The following is a 13,217-nucleotide window of genomic DNA, read 5'->3' on the forward strand; positions in this document are numbered from 1 at the left end:
GTACGGATCGACTGCAATCCGTTGCGCCCTCAAGCTTGTAGAAATAGTTTTCATATCGATGCGACAGGACATAACGATGACAGGAAATTTTAAATCTTTGACGTGCATAGTCTCACTTGGGGTAACTTATTATTAGCCCCTGCGTTACAACGACCCCATCGTAACTTCAAAATACGGTAAGTCGAAACCCTACACAGGAGTCTAGAAAAGTATACGGTAGTAAACTGTAATATGTTAATAGTTTAACTAATCACAGTACAACATTTAGCGAGAGAGAGTTATTTACACTGCTGTACCATGACAAATAACAGTAACTGTCTCCTCCCCCTTTGAGTTTTGTGATCCTCAATCACTAATTACACTAATACACACTCATTGTACACTATATATATATATATATATATATATATGTGGCAGTGGGTGAGTGGATGAGCACCGTAGTATGTGCTGAAATTATTAAATATTTCATTAATATTTATTAAATTATTAGTTTTTTTTTTTTTTTACAATTATGTCATAATGCAATCGTCATCGCAAGATAAAAAAATCGTAAGTTGAATTACTATTAGAGAATAGTATAATTATAGGTAATATTAATATTAGAATATTATTAGAATATTACAGAATATTGATTACTATTAGAGAATAGTATAATTATAGGTAATATTAATATTATAATATTATTAGAATATTACAGAATATTGATTACTATTAGAGAATAGTATAATTATAGGTAATATTAATATTATAATATTATTAGAATATTACAGAATATTGATTACTATTAGAGAATAGTATAATTATAGGTAATATTAATATTATAATATTATTAGAATATTACAGAATATTGATTACTATTAGAGAATAGTATAAATATAGGTAATATTAATATTATAATATTATTAGAATATTACAGATTATTGATTACTATTACAGAAGTCTTTGCCATGAACTCAATAAGTTGCTTTTTTTGGTGCATATAAAATGATATGCCCCCAACCCCCCCATAAAAAAATAAAAAAAAACACACAAAGTAAACACTTTCATAGCAATTAGAGTTTTCTTGCAAAATCTACATTGCTCGTTGTATAAATATTATTTGTATATAAATCTGATGTAGTTCATATTAACTGGGTCGAGTAACAGAACTTTTTCACTTTTATGGCTTCCATAAGAAGCTTTTGCACAGCAATATTATTCCTAACTGGGGTTTCGGGCCTCAACCAGTTGCTCTTTGGTCGCAATAACTTTCCTGAGTTGGCATCGGCCCTGAAATCGGCGTTTGTGAAAGAAAGCGCAGCATTCCGAGGCGCTTTTTTTTTCCGTTAACCGACGGGCGAATTTTTAAAGCCTTAGAAGCGTGTGTGTGTGTGTGTGTGTGTGTGTGTGTGTGCTTAAAGACGTGATTTGAAGAGAGTTCGAGATACAAAGTAGACAGAGGAGATTGAGTTTTAACTTCATGCATCAGTTGCAGACATTAGTGTCATATTTAGTCGCAAAAAATCAAACGAAATCACTTCAAATATAAAATATTTTGGGGTGGGGCAATAAAGACACAAAAAAAAAAAAAGATTGACGTACAGTTTGAACACGGCGAAGACCCTGAACGAAGGCAGCGGCGTACATCCTCGCCCAGTCTAACCAATGTGCAGACTACTGTACACTCACATATCCATGAACAGGTAGTCTGAACACTGGGCAGACGGAGGAGAGCAATAAAGCGCTGCCTTTTTGGTCATGAGAGAGACGTCTCCTTCATCCTCCCTTCTCCTCCTCCGTCTCCTCCGGCTCGGGTGCTAGAAAAATCCCACAGATCGGAAGTTCTGTTTCCTTGCCTCAGTAATTGTTGGTTTGTTTGAAAGCGACAGAATACTTGGTTTTTGTGTGTGTGTGTGTGTGTGTCCCGGGTCCTAACAGTGTCCCGTGTTGCGAGAACGGTATCCAGGCTTGACGTGGCACATTCGTTCGGCGACCACCAAGGAATTCGGGGGCGTGCTTTCTTGGAAGAGATGTTAACGCGGAAAAAAAAAGGAAGAGAAAAGGAGAAGAGAAGGAGGAATAAACGGAGCGACGCTCTGCTCCGTATATAGGACGGATATTTTAAGGTTCGCTTGTCGGTGTTGATCCGAGAAGCCGAATCGTGGAGTCTCGGAGGTCCGGATGGAGGAGTTTTCTAGTGGCTTCTCTGGTGTTCTTCTGTCAAACCTTAGCGCTCGTCCTCTGCCTGCACTCTCTTTCTCCTCCTCTTTCTCGTTCCTCCTGCTGCTAAGTACTACCAGATGTTTAGACTTAATGCCAGGCTGTCATTTAATCTCTCTGCATTGCTCTCGCTCGCCTCGTTCTCCTCAAGAAAAACTCCAGGCAGGAAGTGGGGCCCTCTGGAATGAGGGGGGTGGGGTGGGGGAGCAGTATGTGAGAAATAAATAGTGAATAATTTCTAAACAGTACACCGTCGTTTATGTTTTATACGGATTCGTTTTTAGCGTCGAGCGGCGCAGTCCCTATTTTCTACACCAGATTCTTTACCCCCAGACTCATGAGTCTGTAGAGTCAGAAGGTTTGACCTGAGCCCTCAAGAACATGGAGGGGGGGAAATAACGGTGTTCTCAGACCACAGCGTGTTTTAATGCCTTCCATATGTGCTACTTCTACACCTTTCATCTCGCTGCCGTACCTCATCCTGTCTTTCCCTTATCCTTTGTATTCATCAGGGGTCTTTAACGTTTTTCAGGTCAAGGACCCTTTTAGGCGATAGAGACGTGGCAGGGACCCCCTGATACATCAAAGATTGGCAATTATATTAATAGAAACCGATCATATTACACGTGTTATATTATGTGAAGACAATTAGAACTATGATGTTGTTGTACATGCATCATAAAGGTGTCTTATTTTAATAGATTTGCAGTTTCATACATTTGGACTGTTACATTTACATGAACATCAGCTTTAAGTTTAATTGAACTTTTTAAATGTAATATTTTGGCTTTGATGTTTTTACCGCCGTTTGATTAAAAAATTATAATTATTGTGATTCAACATTAATTAGCAGACCTCCTACGGTACCCCCACGGACCCCCCCCCCCTAAGGGGTTGTGGACAACGCATGCACCATACAAGGCCAAATGTATTTGGACACCCACCCTTTATGCCCATATGTGTTTTTTCTTCAGAATCTGGAAGCACACAGTTCACAGTTACTGTTGGATGGCTTTTGTTACCGTTTCCCTGCACAATGCTCTCGTGCTCAAACCGAGCTCCAAGAGTGAGAAGTGCGAATGGAAGATCTCGACTGGCCTCCTCAAGCCTTGGTGCTCCTCAACTTACTAATGCTATATGCCATAGGCTTGTCTATAGCGTGCATCATTTTTATACTGCGGTGTAGCTGCCGCTTTACAGATGTTTGTCTCGAATGTGTGTGTGGGGAGGAGGTGGTGGTTAAGAGTTTGGACTTCGGGGACCTCTGCTGTAATTTGTATAGAGATTTCTTATACGTCTCTTCCCTATATTTATCCCTTTTTAATTTAAGCATCATCCATAGTTTGTTTTCTAAGTGAAAGTTGTATAAGATGCGAAACTAGGAGAATCTGGAGAATCAGGAGGACCTGGAGAATCGGAGTCGGCGCTCCGACCTAAGACTTTTAGGTACACAAAAAAAAAATCAGAGGGCAGTGTCCCATGTGCATTTTTCGAAAGCTGGTGACCCAAAGCACTGAACATGGAACCACTGCCAAAGCCATAAAGAGAGAATAAGGGGTTATATGACAGTCTGCTACAGATAAGAACTGAACCCTACTGAGTGATGATTGGGAAATTCTTAGACTACATAGACAAAGAGCGTGTGATGCATGAGGCCAGAGCGAAGAAAGACGTACTGTTCCAAAATCGACGAGTCATGTTCTTTCCAGACCTTTCTGTTGAGGTAAACAAGCAATAAAGACAATTTGACCAAGTCAAGAGGAAGCTATGAGCCAAGGGCTTCCTGTAGTTATTCATCAACGGGGTTCACATATTTCAAAATCCTTTCTAAACTTTCAAAAAAAGTTGTAAGATGGACACATTATTTCAAATTGTGCTCAATTTCAAGATATTTAAATAACGGAAGATTAATCATAGGCATTAGACAAAGACAAGACGAAGTGAGGAGATAAATGTAAATAGGTAGATAGATAGATGACAGATAGACAGATAGATAGATAGATAGATAGACAGATAGACAGACAGACAGACAGACAGACAGACAGACAGACAGGCAGGCAGGCAGGCAGGCAGGCAGGCAGGCAGGCAGGCAGGCAGGCAGGCAGGCAGATAGACAGACAGACAGACAGACAGACAGACAGGCAGGCAGGCAGGCAGGCAGGCAGGCAGGCAGGCAGGCAGGCAGGCAGACAGACAGACAGACAGACAGACAGACAGACAGACAGACAGATAGATAGATAGATAGATAGATAGATAGATAGACAGACAGACAGGTAGATAGATAGATGACAGATGGACAGACAGACAGATAGACAGATAGACAGACAGACAGACAGACAGACAGACAGACAGACAGACAGACAGATGGAAGTCTACATCTTCCAACCCCATGGAAATATCTTCATGGAGCTGGCTTTGTGCACAGTCGTTATACTAGAACAGGTTTGGGTCTCCTAGTAAAGGGAAGTGAAGAGAAAATTGAATGCTACCATATCCAAAGACAAATATAAGAGGAACAGTTGTGGGAACAGTTGAGGAGAAAGCAAGAGAGGAATCAAATTGTATGTATGTAAGAGCAACACGATGATGTTGCTATCTGACGTACTCATGTCACAAACGTAAAGTAAAACCATCTGTGCGTTTCACAATGTTCCTTTATGTGAGTCTGGAACACAATCTTCTCCAGATTGTCCAGAGCAATCACGTCCAGACAGATACTCCAGGAGAAACACCTGGTAATCATTTGAAGGTGGAAAGCCCAAGATCGACTGATTAAACAAGTGAAATCTGGTGTGACTCGCACATGGCTGGAATACAAACCTGCAGCTATGTCGACACTGTGGATAAAGAACCATCAACAGAGAAGTCTTCTTGAGACGTTTTATTTTAAATACGTTTTTTAAACATTTATTGTAATATTATGACATCTGGCAGATGCCCTTATCCAGAGCGAATTGTGGTGGTGGGACTTGAACTCATAACCCTCTGATCAGATATCCAACATCTTAAACACTTAGCTACCCCATTTTTGCTCTTAAAATACCAGATTCCATTATTTCTTTTTATTACTTTTTTTTTTTCCATTTTCTTATTTCTTCATATTTGCAGTTTTGCAGATCAAATCAAGGGAAGTGATACCTCAATGGTTACGATGTTGAGATTTGAGATCAAATCAGAGCACCACCAAGTAATGGGCCCTTGAGCAAGGCCCCTCACCTGTTAAGTGTATAAATGATTTGCTCAGGAAAAGGAAGTCTGCAGCATGCTGTAAATCCAAACGCAAATAAAGTCCACCAAAACAAATCTTACCTTCACTATAGTCTCAATAATAACTTCATCCCGAGGGTTGTCATGTGACCTCGTGTCATTCTGGTTACGAGCCTCAGTGTCTAAAATCACTTTTTTCAACATCGCTCAGGATTATATGAATCGTATCACATGTCCCAGGTATAATCAGAGTTACTGATAAAGTCTGTCACTGTTGTTCTTGCTGAGGCTCCTGGGTTTTTTTCTGCAGGAGAAAGAGAAGAAATACATGCTGCCTCTGGACAACCTGAAGGTCAGGGACGTGGAAAAAGGCTTCATGTCCAGCAAGCACATGTTCGCCATCTTCAATACAGAGCAACGGTGAGTCCTGAAAACAAACACAAAAATAGATTAGAGTAGAGTAGATTAGATTAGATGATTCAATGAAATGCAGTTAGCATCTATCCAGAATCTAAACTCGATTTCTCAGTTTGGCTCAGCGAACAGCTCTTGAATAAGTCCTGGTTAAAAAAAAAAAAAAAAAAAAAAAAAAAAAAAAAAAAAATATCTTAGACGTTCAGCAACAACATTATTCAATCCAGGGTTGAGATGTCAAAGAATTCCCATTCATCTTTATAAAAACAAAACCGTGCCTTTTCTTCTTTCTTTAGAAACGTCTTCAAGGACAATCGGTTCCTAGAGCTGGCATGCAACACTCAGGAAGAGGTGGACAGCTGGCGAGCGTCCCTGCTCCGTGCTGGGGTTTATCCCGAGAAAACTTCGGTCAGTGACCCAACCAGTGGGATCTTCTGAAAGGCATAAAATATAATATTTCACAATGTTCAGTTGGTTTCCCACGTTTTAATGAGTGCAATTGGAACTGCTGCTGTTCTGGTGCAATTATTGGCAAATTTCCAGTCAGCCTTCATATCCTAAAGGCACTCTATATCTCTCCTGCTTCACGAAGATTTTTTATCTTAATGATGTTTCATCTTTCATCTCATTAATAGGTGGAGAGTGAGAGCTCTGGTGCCACAGAGAACTTTTCCATGGATCCTCAGCTGGAAAGAAAGGTGGAGACCATCCGGAACCTGGTGGACTCCTACATGTCCATTGTTAACAAGTGCATCCGGGACCTCATGCCCAAGACCATAATGCACCTTATGATCAATAACGTAAGGGACATTCCTATAAAGCAGTAATTGGAAAGTTCTTGTAGTGTTTAAGGTACACACTGTCTTCGTTATGGAATAAATGAGAAGATGTAGGTTTCAGGTCAATGGTGTAAAGGAACAAAAGTTTATTCTGCATCAAAATCTGATGGTTGGGTGGAAGGGAGGTGGAGTGAATTAAAGTCTTGGAGCCAAGCTTAAAGCTTTATCATGTATGGAGGCCAGTCTGAAAGTTGAGAAGCTTGAAGAGGCCTGATTGAGCAAAAATGTTCAGAGATTTCATATTTTCTTGAATATAATGTAGTCAATTGAGCAATTTCATTGGGAATCCAAAATGTAGCTCACTGTCCATGGTCCTGTCTGAGATCATGCACATTATAATCAATAGAGTAAGCTCCTTTCCAAAATACATTGGGTATAGCAGCAATGTGAGTGTTTGCAATGTTTAAATGTTTTCGAGACCCTTATATATATTTATATAATTGAAATATAATATATTTACTCTGATTAAATTGGGTCCTGATGCTCATAAATCCAAGCTTTATCAATGTAATGTTTTTTCAATGCAATCAGACATTTGAATCTAGTTTTTTAAGAGATTATACACAAAAAAAAACGTATTATAAAAAGTGTACGACTCTTTCGGCAGGTGAAGGACTTCATCAACGCAGAGCTTCTGGCTCAGCTGTACTCGGCTGGGGACCAGAACACACTGATGGATGAGTCTCAGGAGCAGGTGCAGCGCAGGGATGAGGTGCTGCGGACCCACCATGCGCTGAAGGAGGCGCTCGCCATCATTGGAGACATCTCTACCACGACCATTACCACCCCTCTGCCTCCTCCTGTGGACAGCTCCTGGCTTCAGCCTGGTTCTGGAGGCTCTCGCAGGTGACCACACCGCTTCGTCAGTCTTGTCTTTTTAGAGCAGGATGCAGGTTTAATTTTTTGCAATAATAGTTTGAATGCTAGTTTATTTTTGTGATTTGCATTCCAACAACACTTTTCACTGTCACTGTCAAATCACTTCCATTACATGCATCTATGATAGTACTATCATGTACTGCCCACATTTACTTAGGTCTCACCCTCAATAATGGCTCATATTGCCTCATATTGCCCCCTCAGGTCTCCTCCTCCAAGCCCTACTGCCCCACGTAGAATGTCTGCTGGCCAGAGGCCTGCAGGGCGGGGTGCTCCTCCTCCTCCATCACGCCCAGGCCCTCTTGGGCCCTTTAACAACAGTGGTGATAGTCCACAGGTGCCCAATCGCCCAAATCGTGCTCCACCCAGCATACCCAGGTGAGATCTTTCCTTTCCTGAGTCATAGACATGGGTTTATATATCTGCATCACATTTCTTCAGAAAAGAGTACTATTCTCATCGTAAGATAGCTGATTATTGATTACTCTCTTAATTAAAATATAAAATTGACATATTTGTTCCTTACATGTATTCAATCAGCCATGACATTTTATTTTTACTATTTTAAGTCTACGTCTAAAAATGATCACAGACCAAGTTACACCACTTCATGGCATTCAGCCGAGTAACGCTTCCTGGATATACACACTGCGATAAATGTTCAGGAATAATTTGAGAAACATGACAAAGTCTTCAAAGTGTTGACCTCTTAGGCCCTCAGATTCTCCACATCTTATTCTAATAGAGTATCTAATGAACATACTGGAGAAACAAGTCCAATCCATGAAGACCTCACCTCAAAACTTGATTTAAAGGATCTTCTGCTAGTTCCTTGGTACCAGATATCATAGCATACCTTCAGAGGCCTTGTGGAATTCAAAGCTGTTTTGGCAGCACAAGGGATCTCTTTGGAGCCAAGTGTTCATTAAAGACATGACACCAATCATGTCCTGGCTGATGGTTTACATTTGGGAACATGAATATATTTTAGTCAAACTGTAAATTCAAAAGAATATCAAATGCAAAGTAATAATGACTTCTGATCAGCATCTCATGAAAGTTGTAGAGATGATCTAAGATGAAGTATGGAACATGAAGTGAAATGAACCTTTGTGAAGAACAGACAGATGTACAGTGTCTGGGTGGAAAACGCTGGTCGTTTATGGTTTTTGAGACACCTGCATGTTCCTTTTTGTTTTTATGCAACCAACAAAGTACAAAGACAAAAACACACTAATTAGACCGTGAATGAGTGGAAGAAGATTCTGTGGAGTCCAAATAGGACATTTCTTGTCTCTAACAGAAGAACTTGTTTAAGACAAAGAACAGAAGAGAAGATGTGATCAGACTCCCCTCACCCCCACACTCACACATAGAGGTGGAAGCTTAATGGTTTGGGGTTGTTTTGGAGGCTTATTCCGGAAAGTGAAAGAAGTCCTGAGCCAAAATGGCAACCATTTCATACTTCAGCTTGCAGCGTGCAGTTCGGTCTGGACTGCGGCTCACTGGAATCGACTTCACAGTACAACGAAGAGCCGAAGTGAAGTCCAGACTCGAACATTATTTAGAGAGCAAACTGTCGTCTGGAGTGATATCTATTATGGAATGTCCTGCCCAGTCACCACACCTAAATCTTCTTAAACAGCCCTGAGATGAACAAGAAATCTCCAACTAGTGAAGAACATCTTTGGAGAGTTTACAAAGTATTTCAGCTGAAAGTTTGGTTGCATATAAACAAAAGGACCCTGCATTTGTCTCTCAAAAACCAACTGTCTCTTAAACCTTCGGAACTCTTCCACAGCCCTGTATTTGGTCATGAGCTGGTAATTAGGGACGTCTGGTCTATCTGTCTACATAAGTGTGTATTGGTGCGTTTCAGGTTGCGTTTCTAAACTGTTTTGTGTGTTGTTTTACTAATTTACACACTAACACACTATACGTGTGAACTGAATAGAATCTCAGTGCGTATACAATCTTCACTGCTTCAGCTCCTACTACTTGCACTAATTCTATCTTCTGTTTCTCCTTCCCATCTCACACTTTCTCAATCTCTCTAATCCTTTCAGCCGTCGACCCCCACCCTCCCCTACCCGACAGGTCCCGTAAGCCTCCCAGCGGGATCCCGATCGCCCTGGACCAAGCACTCACACGTTCCTCAAATGCTCTTACAGTACGTCTCATAGCCCTCTGATCCCTGAGCTTCAACTTCTGCATGACCCAGTCCTTATATCTTCTCTGCTCCCAGATCATTCCTGGACTCACCTTCTGAGTGCTCATCCCTCACTTTTTCTCAGTGCTAGTGTCCGTGTTAACCATGCTCGTCTCGTGCCGTGTCTCTGTGCCTGCGATCTGGTTCGGCCAATCAGATCGAGTCCTAACACACAATCCCTGTAATACCTACATGTGCTTTTTGGTTTCACCGCTGTAGTCTGTGAAATCCATAGTGACCATGCTGATCTCTGATCTCAGATCTCGTAGTTGCATGTTTTGGTTTTGAAGAGTATATTTTTATGCGTGTCTGCTCAGGTGTGTGCAGGTCTTGCTACCTTGCTACGTGAAGAATATTTTTAGCCAGAGGTTGTGCGTATGGTGTATGTGTGCTCGCATCACGCCAACACTCCAGCTCCAATGAAACGTCGACGAGTCATACAGTGTGTGTGTGTGTGTGTGTGTGTGTGTGTGTGTGTGTGTGTGTGTGTGTGTGTGTGTGTGAATATTAGATTTAAGATCGTTTTTCTGAATATACAGTCCAAGAAGAACATTACTGGAATCTACTGCAATATATGATTAACAGCAAGTTCTAGATCTCATAACACTTTTTGTGTTGAATCAGTGGTTTGAAAGATAAAACTGGGGGATAATATGTCACTCATCTACAATTTCCACATTGGAGCATTATTTAAAAAAGTCAGTCTACTTGGAAGCTTGCATGATGTTATCCATCTTGCAGCTATTCATCGCTTGATGATAGATTCACATGGGTGACAAAAGGAAATCCTGAAAACTCGTCCAGGAAATAAATATCAAGATCAAATTATCCAGTTTCTGGATCAAGAATAAAATTTGAATCAGTCAAATTTAAAAAAAGGCAGTAGACCATGATGCAGAGCAAAATGCAGAAGAATGAGACCAAGACCAATACTCTGGTAGGGAGATGAAGAGATTCAAACCAGAACTGACCAAGACTAAGATCCAGATCTAGAGTCATAAGACTGAGATCCAGATCAAGATTTAGTGAAGTCTAAAATCTGGACGAAGATTTGGTGTAGTCAAGATCAAGATCCAAACCAAAACTTGAAGTACGGAAACTGAGATCCCGAACAAGTTTTAGAATCAGAAGACCGAGATCTGGATGAAGATTTGGTAAAGTCAGAGCAAGATCCAGATCATGTCTGAGATCTGAGATCCAGAACATTTGCAGCATTGGCAAATGCACTCATCCTGCACAAATGAGCTGGTGAAGGTTAAGGGCCTTGCTCTGGGGCCAAAAGTGGCAGCTTGGTGTGGATGGTATTTGAAATCATGAGCTTCTGATCCAAATTCCAACGTCTTACCACTTGTAAGTGACACAACTAAGATCTGGATAAAGTTTTGCTGAAGTAAGACCAAAATCCAGACCATGATGGACCAAAATTTGAAGAAATCAAATGAAAATCTAAAATTTCTGAGCAAATATCCCGAGATCGAGACCCAGAGATTTCACCTCCAGCTCTGGTGTGTGTGTGTGTGTGTGTGTGTGTGTGTGTGTGTGTGTGTGTGTGTGTGTGTGTGTGTGCTCTGCGTGGTGATTCCTGCACATTTTGTTTGCTGGTACATCCGTTTCCACCGTGTTTCTTGATATCAGCGATTGGCGCCGAAGCCCTGATGTTTGACGAAGCCCTTACCTCATCTAGCCATTTATTTTCTTATCGATGTGTCTTCTCATTCTATACTTCATCGAACATGGAGCGGTCGACATCACTACAGCTTAATAACCTACACTATCCTCTCAGCTATACGGTAACCGTGCAACGTGGAACTGTGTGTGTGTGTGTGTGTGTGTGTGTGTTACTTAAAGTTTAAAAAGTAATAATAGTGATTTTTTATTTTTTTTTGGATCATTAATTACTCCGAAAAGACTGCCATAAAGACTTCACGATGGACGAACGTGAATTGAGCGAATGTTATTTACGTTCTGTAACGAAGTTTGAATGTCGTCAGTGAAATTCCACCTGTTCTCCCGTCTGTCCCAGAAATCCGCAACCCTAGACTTTTGAGAAATAAAAAAAATAAAAAAATGCAACAAAAAAAAAACGTGTCCTAGAAGTTGAAATTAGAGTCGTACCCGTGTCAGTGCGCAGTCGGTGTGTCGTTTCCGTGGGTCCTCTGTCCGTTTAGTTTACTGCCGAGTCAAGCAGGTGATTTTTGTTAAGTACTTAAAATCCTTTTCGTTCCTTACTGTAAATCTCAGATTTCCGATTCATACTAACGTAATGGCATGAAAAAAAAAATCTGTATTGCCAAAGCTAGTCATAGGATCAATCTATATAATATGCAACAGTGTCACATACACGTACGTATACACACACACACACACACACACACACACACACACACACATATATAAATAAATATATATAAAGAAATAATATTGTTCTCTGGAGGAAATCAAGACGCCTCCGTTTTGTAAATGTGGTTCTTTTGCGGGATATGTAAACTGTATTAGTGATTATAATCCTTATGTAATTCAATAAAAACGTGTGTTGAACATCGTTAGCACTGAGTTGGGTTTTTTTCGGTTTGTTTTTTTAATGCAAGAATGGTAAAAATACAGCTCATAGCCAAGATTTTCACCAAAGACTTTTTTGGGGTCGGAGCACAGAATCAGCCATGATACACCACCGCCCCTGGGAAAGAGAGGGTTAAGGGTCTTGCTCATGGGCCCAGCTGGTGCTGCTTGGTCATGTTGGGGGTTGTTTAAAAATCTTCTGATCAGAAACCCAGAGCTTCAATAAGGGTTAAAAGGATTCCTTGGACCAATTCTATGGACCACTGCTTTTCAAATATACAAATGCAGTATTTGTATAGGATTTTTCTTTCGTTTTAATATATTAAAGCAAGAATATCAATGTTGTTTTTTTTTTATACATACCACAGGTTTTGCTATAATCCTGAATTCTTGACTTGGTCAGAAAGTTGTTAATAAGTTTTCTATAATACATTTTTTTTTTTTTGATAATCAATAAGAAATCCTGCCCAGGGGATTGTATAAAAAAAGTGTCAATTTAGCAATACTAAAATTAATAGAATGTACAGTACAGACCAAAAGTTTGGACACACCTTCTCATTCAAAGAGTTTTCTTTATTTTCCTGACTATGAAAATTGAGGATTCACATTGAAGGAATCAAAACTATGAATTAACACAAATGTCATTCTAGGTTCTTCAAAGTAGCCACCTTTTGCTTTGATTACTGCTTTGCACACTCTTGGCATTCTCTTGATGAGCTTCAAGAGGTAGTCACCTGAAATGGTCTTCCAACAGTCTTGAAGGAGTTCCCCGAGAGATGCTTGGCACTTGTTGGCCCTTTTGCCTTCACTCTGCGGTCCAGCTCACCCCTAAACCATCTCGATTGGGTTCAGGTCCGGTGACTGTGGAGGCCAGGTCATCTGGCGCAGCACCCCATCACTCTCCTTCTTGG

The 13,217-nt window shown here is 40.5% G+C and overlaps 2 protein-coding genes across 2 annotated transcripts in view; both read left to right on the forward strand.

Moving 5' to 3' along the window:
- dnm3b (dynamin 3b) overlaps positions 1 to 12,285 on the forward strand; it is a 94,043-nt gene extending 81,758 nt beyond the window's left edge. Inside the window, exons 16-21 of the mRNA XM_083542697.1 lie at positions 5,717 to 5,826; positions 6,117 to 6,228; positions 6,456 to 6,620; positions 7,267 to 7,505; positions 7,743 to 7,916; positions 9,605 to 12,285. Coding sequence (XP_083398823.1) covers positions 5,717 to 5,826; positions 6,117 to 6,228; positions 6,456 to 6,620; positions 7,267 to 7,505; positions 7,743 to 7,916; positions 9,605 to 9,644 — 840 coding nt within the window. The 3' untranslated portion in view covers positions 9,645 to 12,285. The remainder of the gene's footprint in view (positions 1 to 5,716; positions 5,827 to 6,116; positions 6,229 to 6,455; positions 6,621 to 7,266; positions 7,506 to 7,742; positions 7,917 to 9,604) is intronic.
- LOC310726855 (uncharacterized protein) overlaps positions 1 to 13,217 on the forward strand; it is a 37,225-nt gene that overhangs the window by 19,943 nt on the left and 4,065 nt on the right. The window lies entirely within an intron of this gene.

This window comes from Silurus aristotelis (genome assembly GCF_946808225.1).
Source record: "Silurus aristotelis genome assembly, chromosome: 5".
Taxonomy (NCBI): domain Eukaryota; kingdom Metazoa; phylum Chordata; class Actinopteri; order Siluriformes; family Siluridae; genus Silurus; species Silurus aristotelis.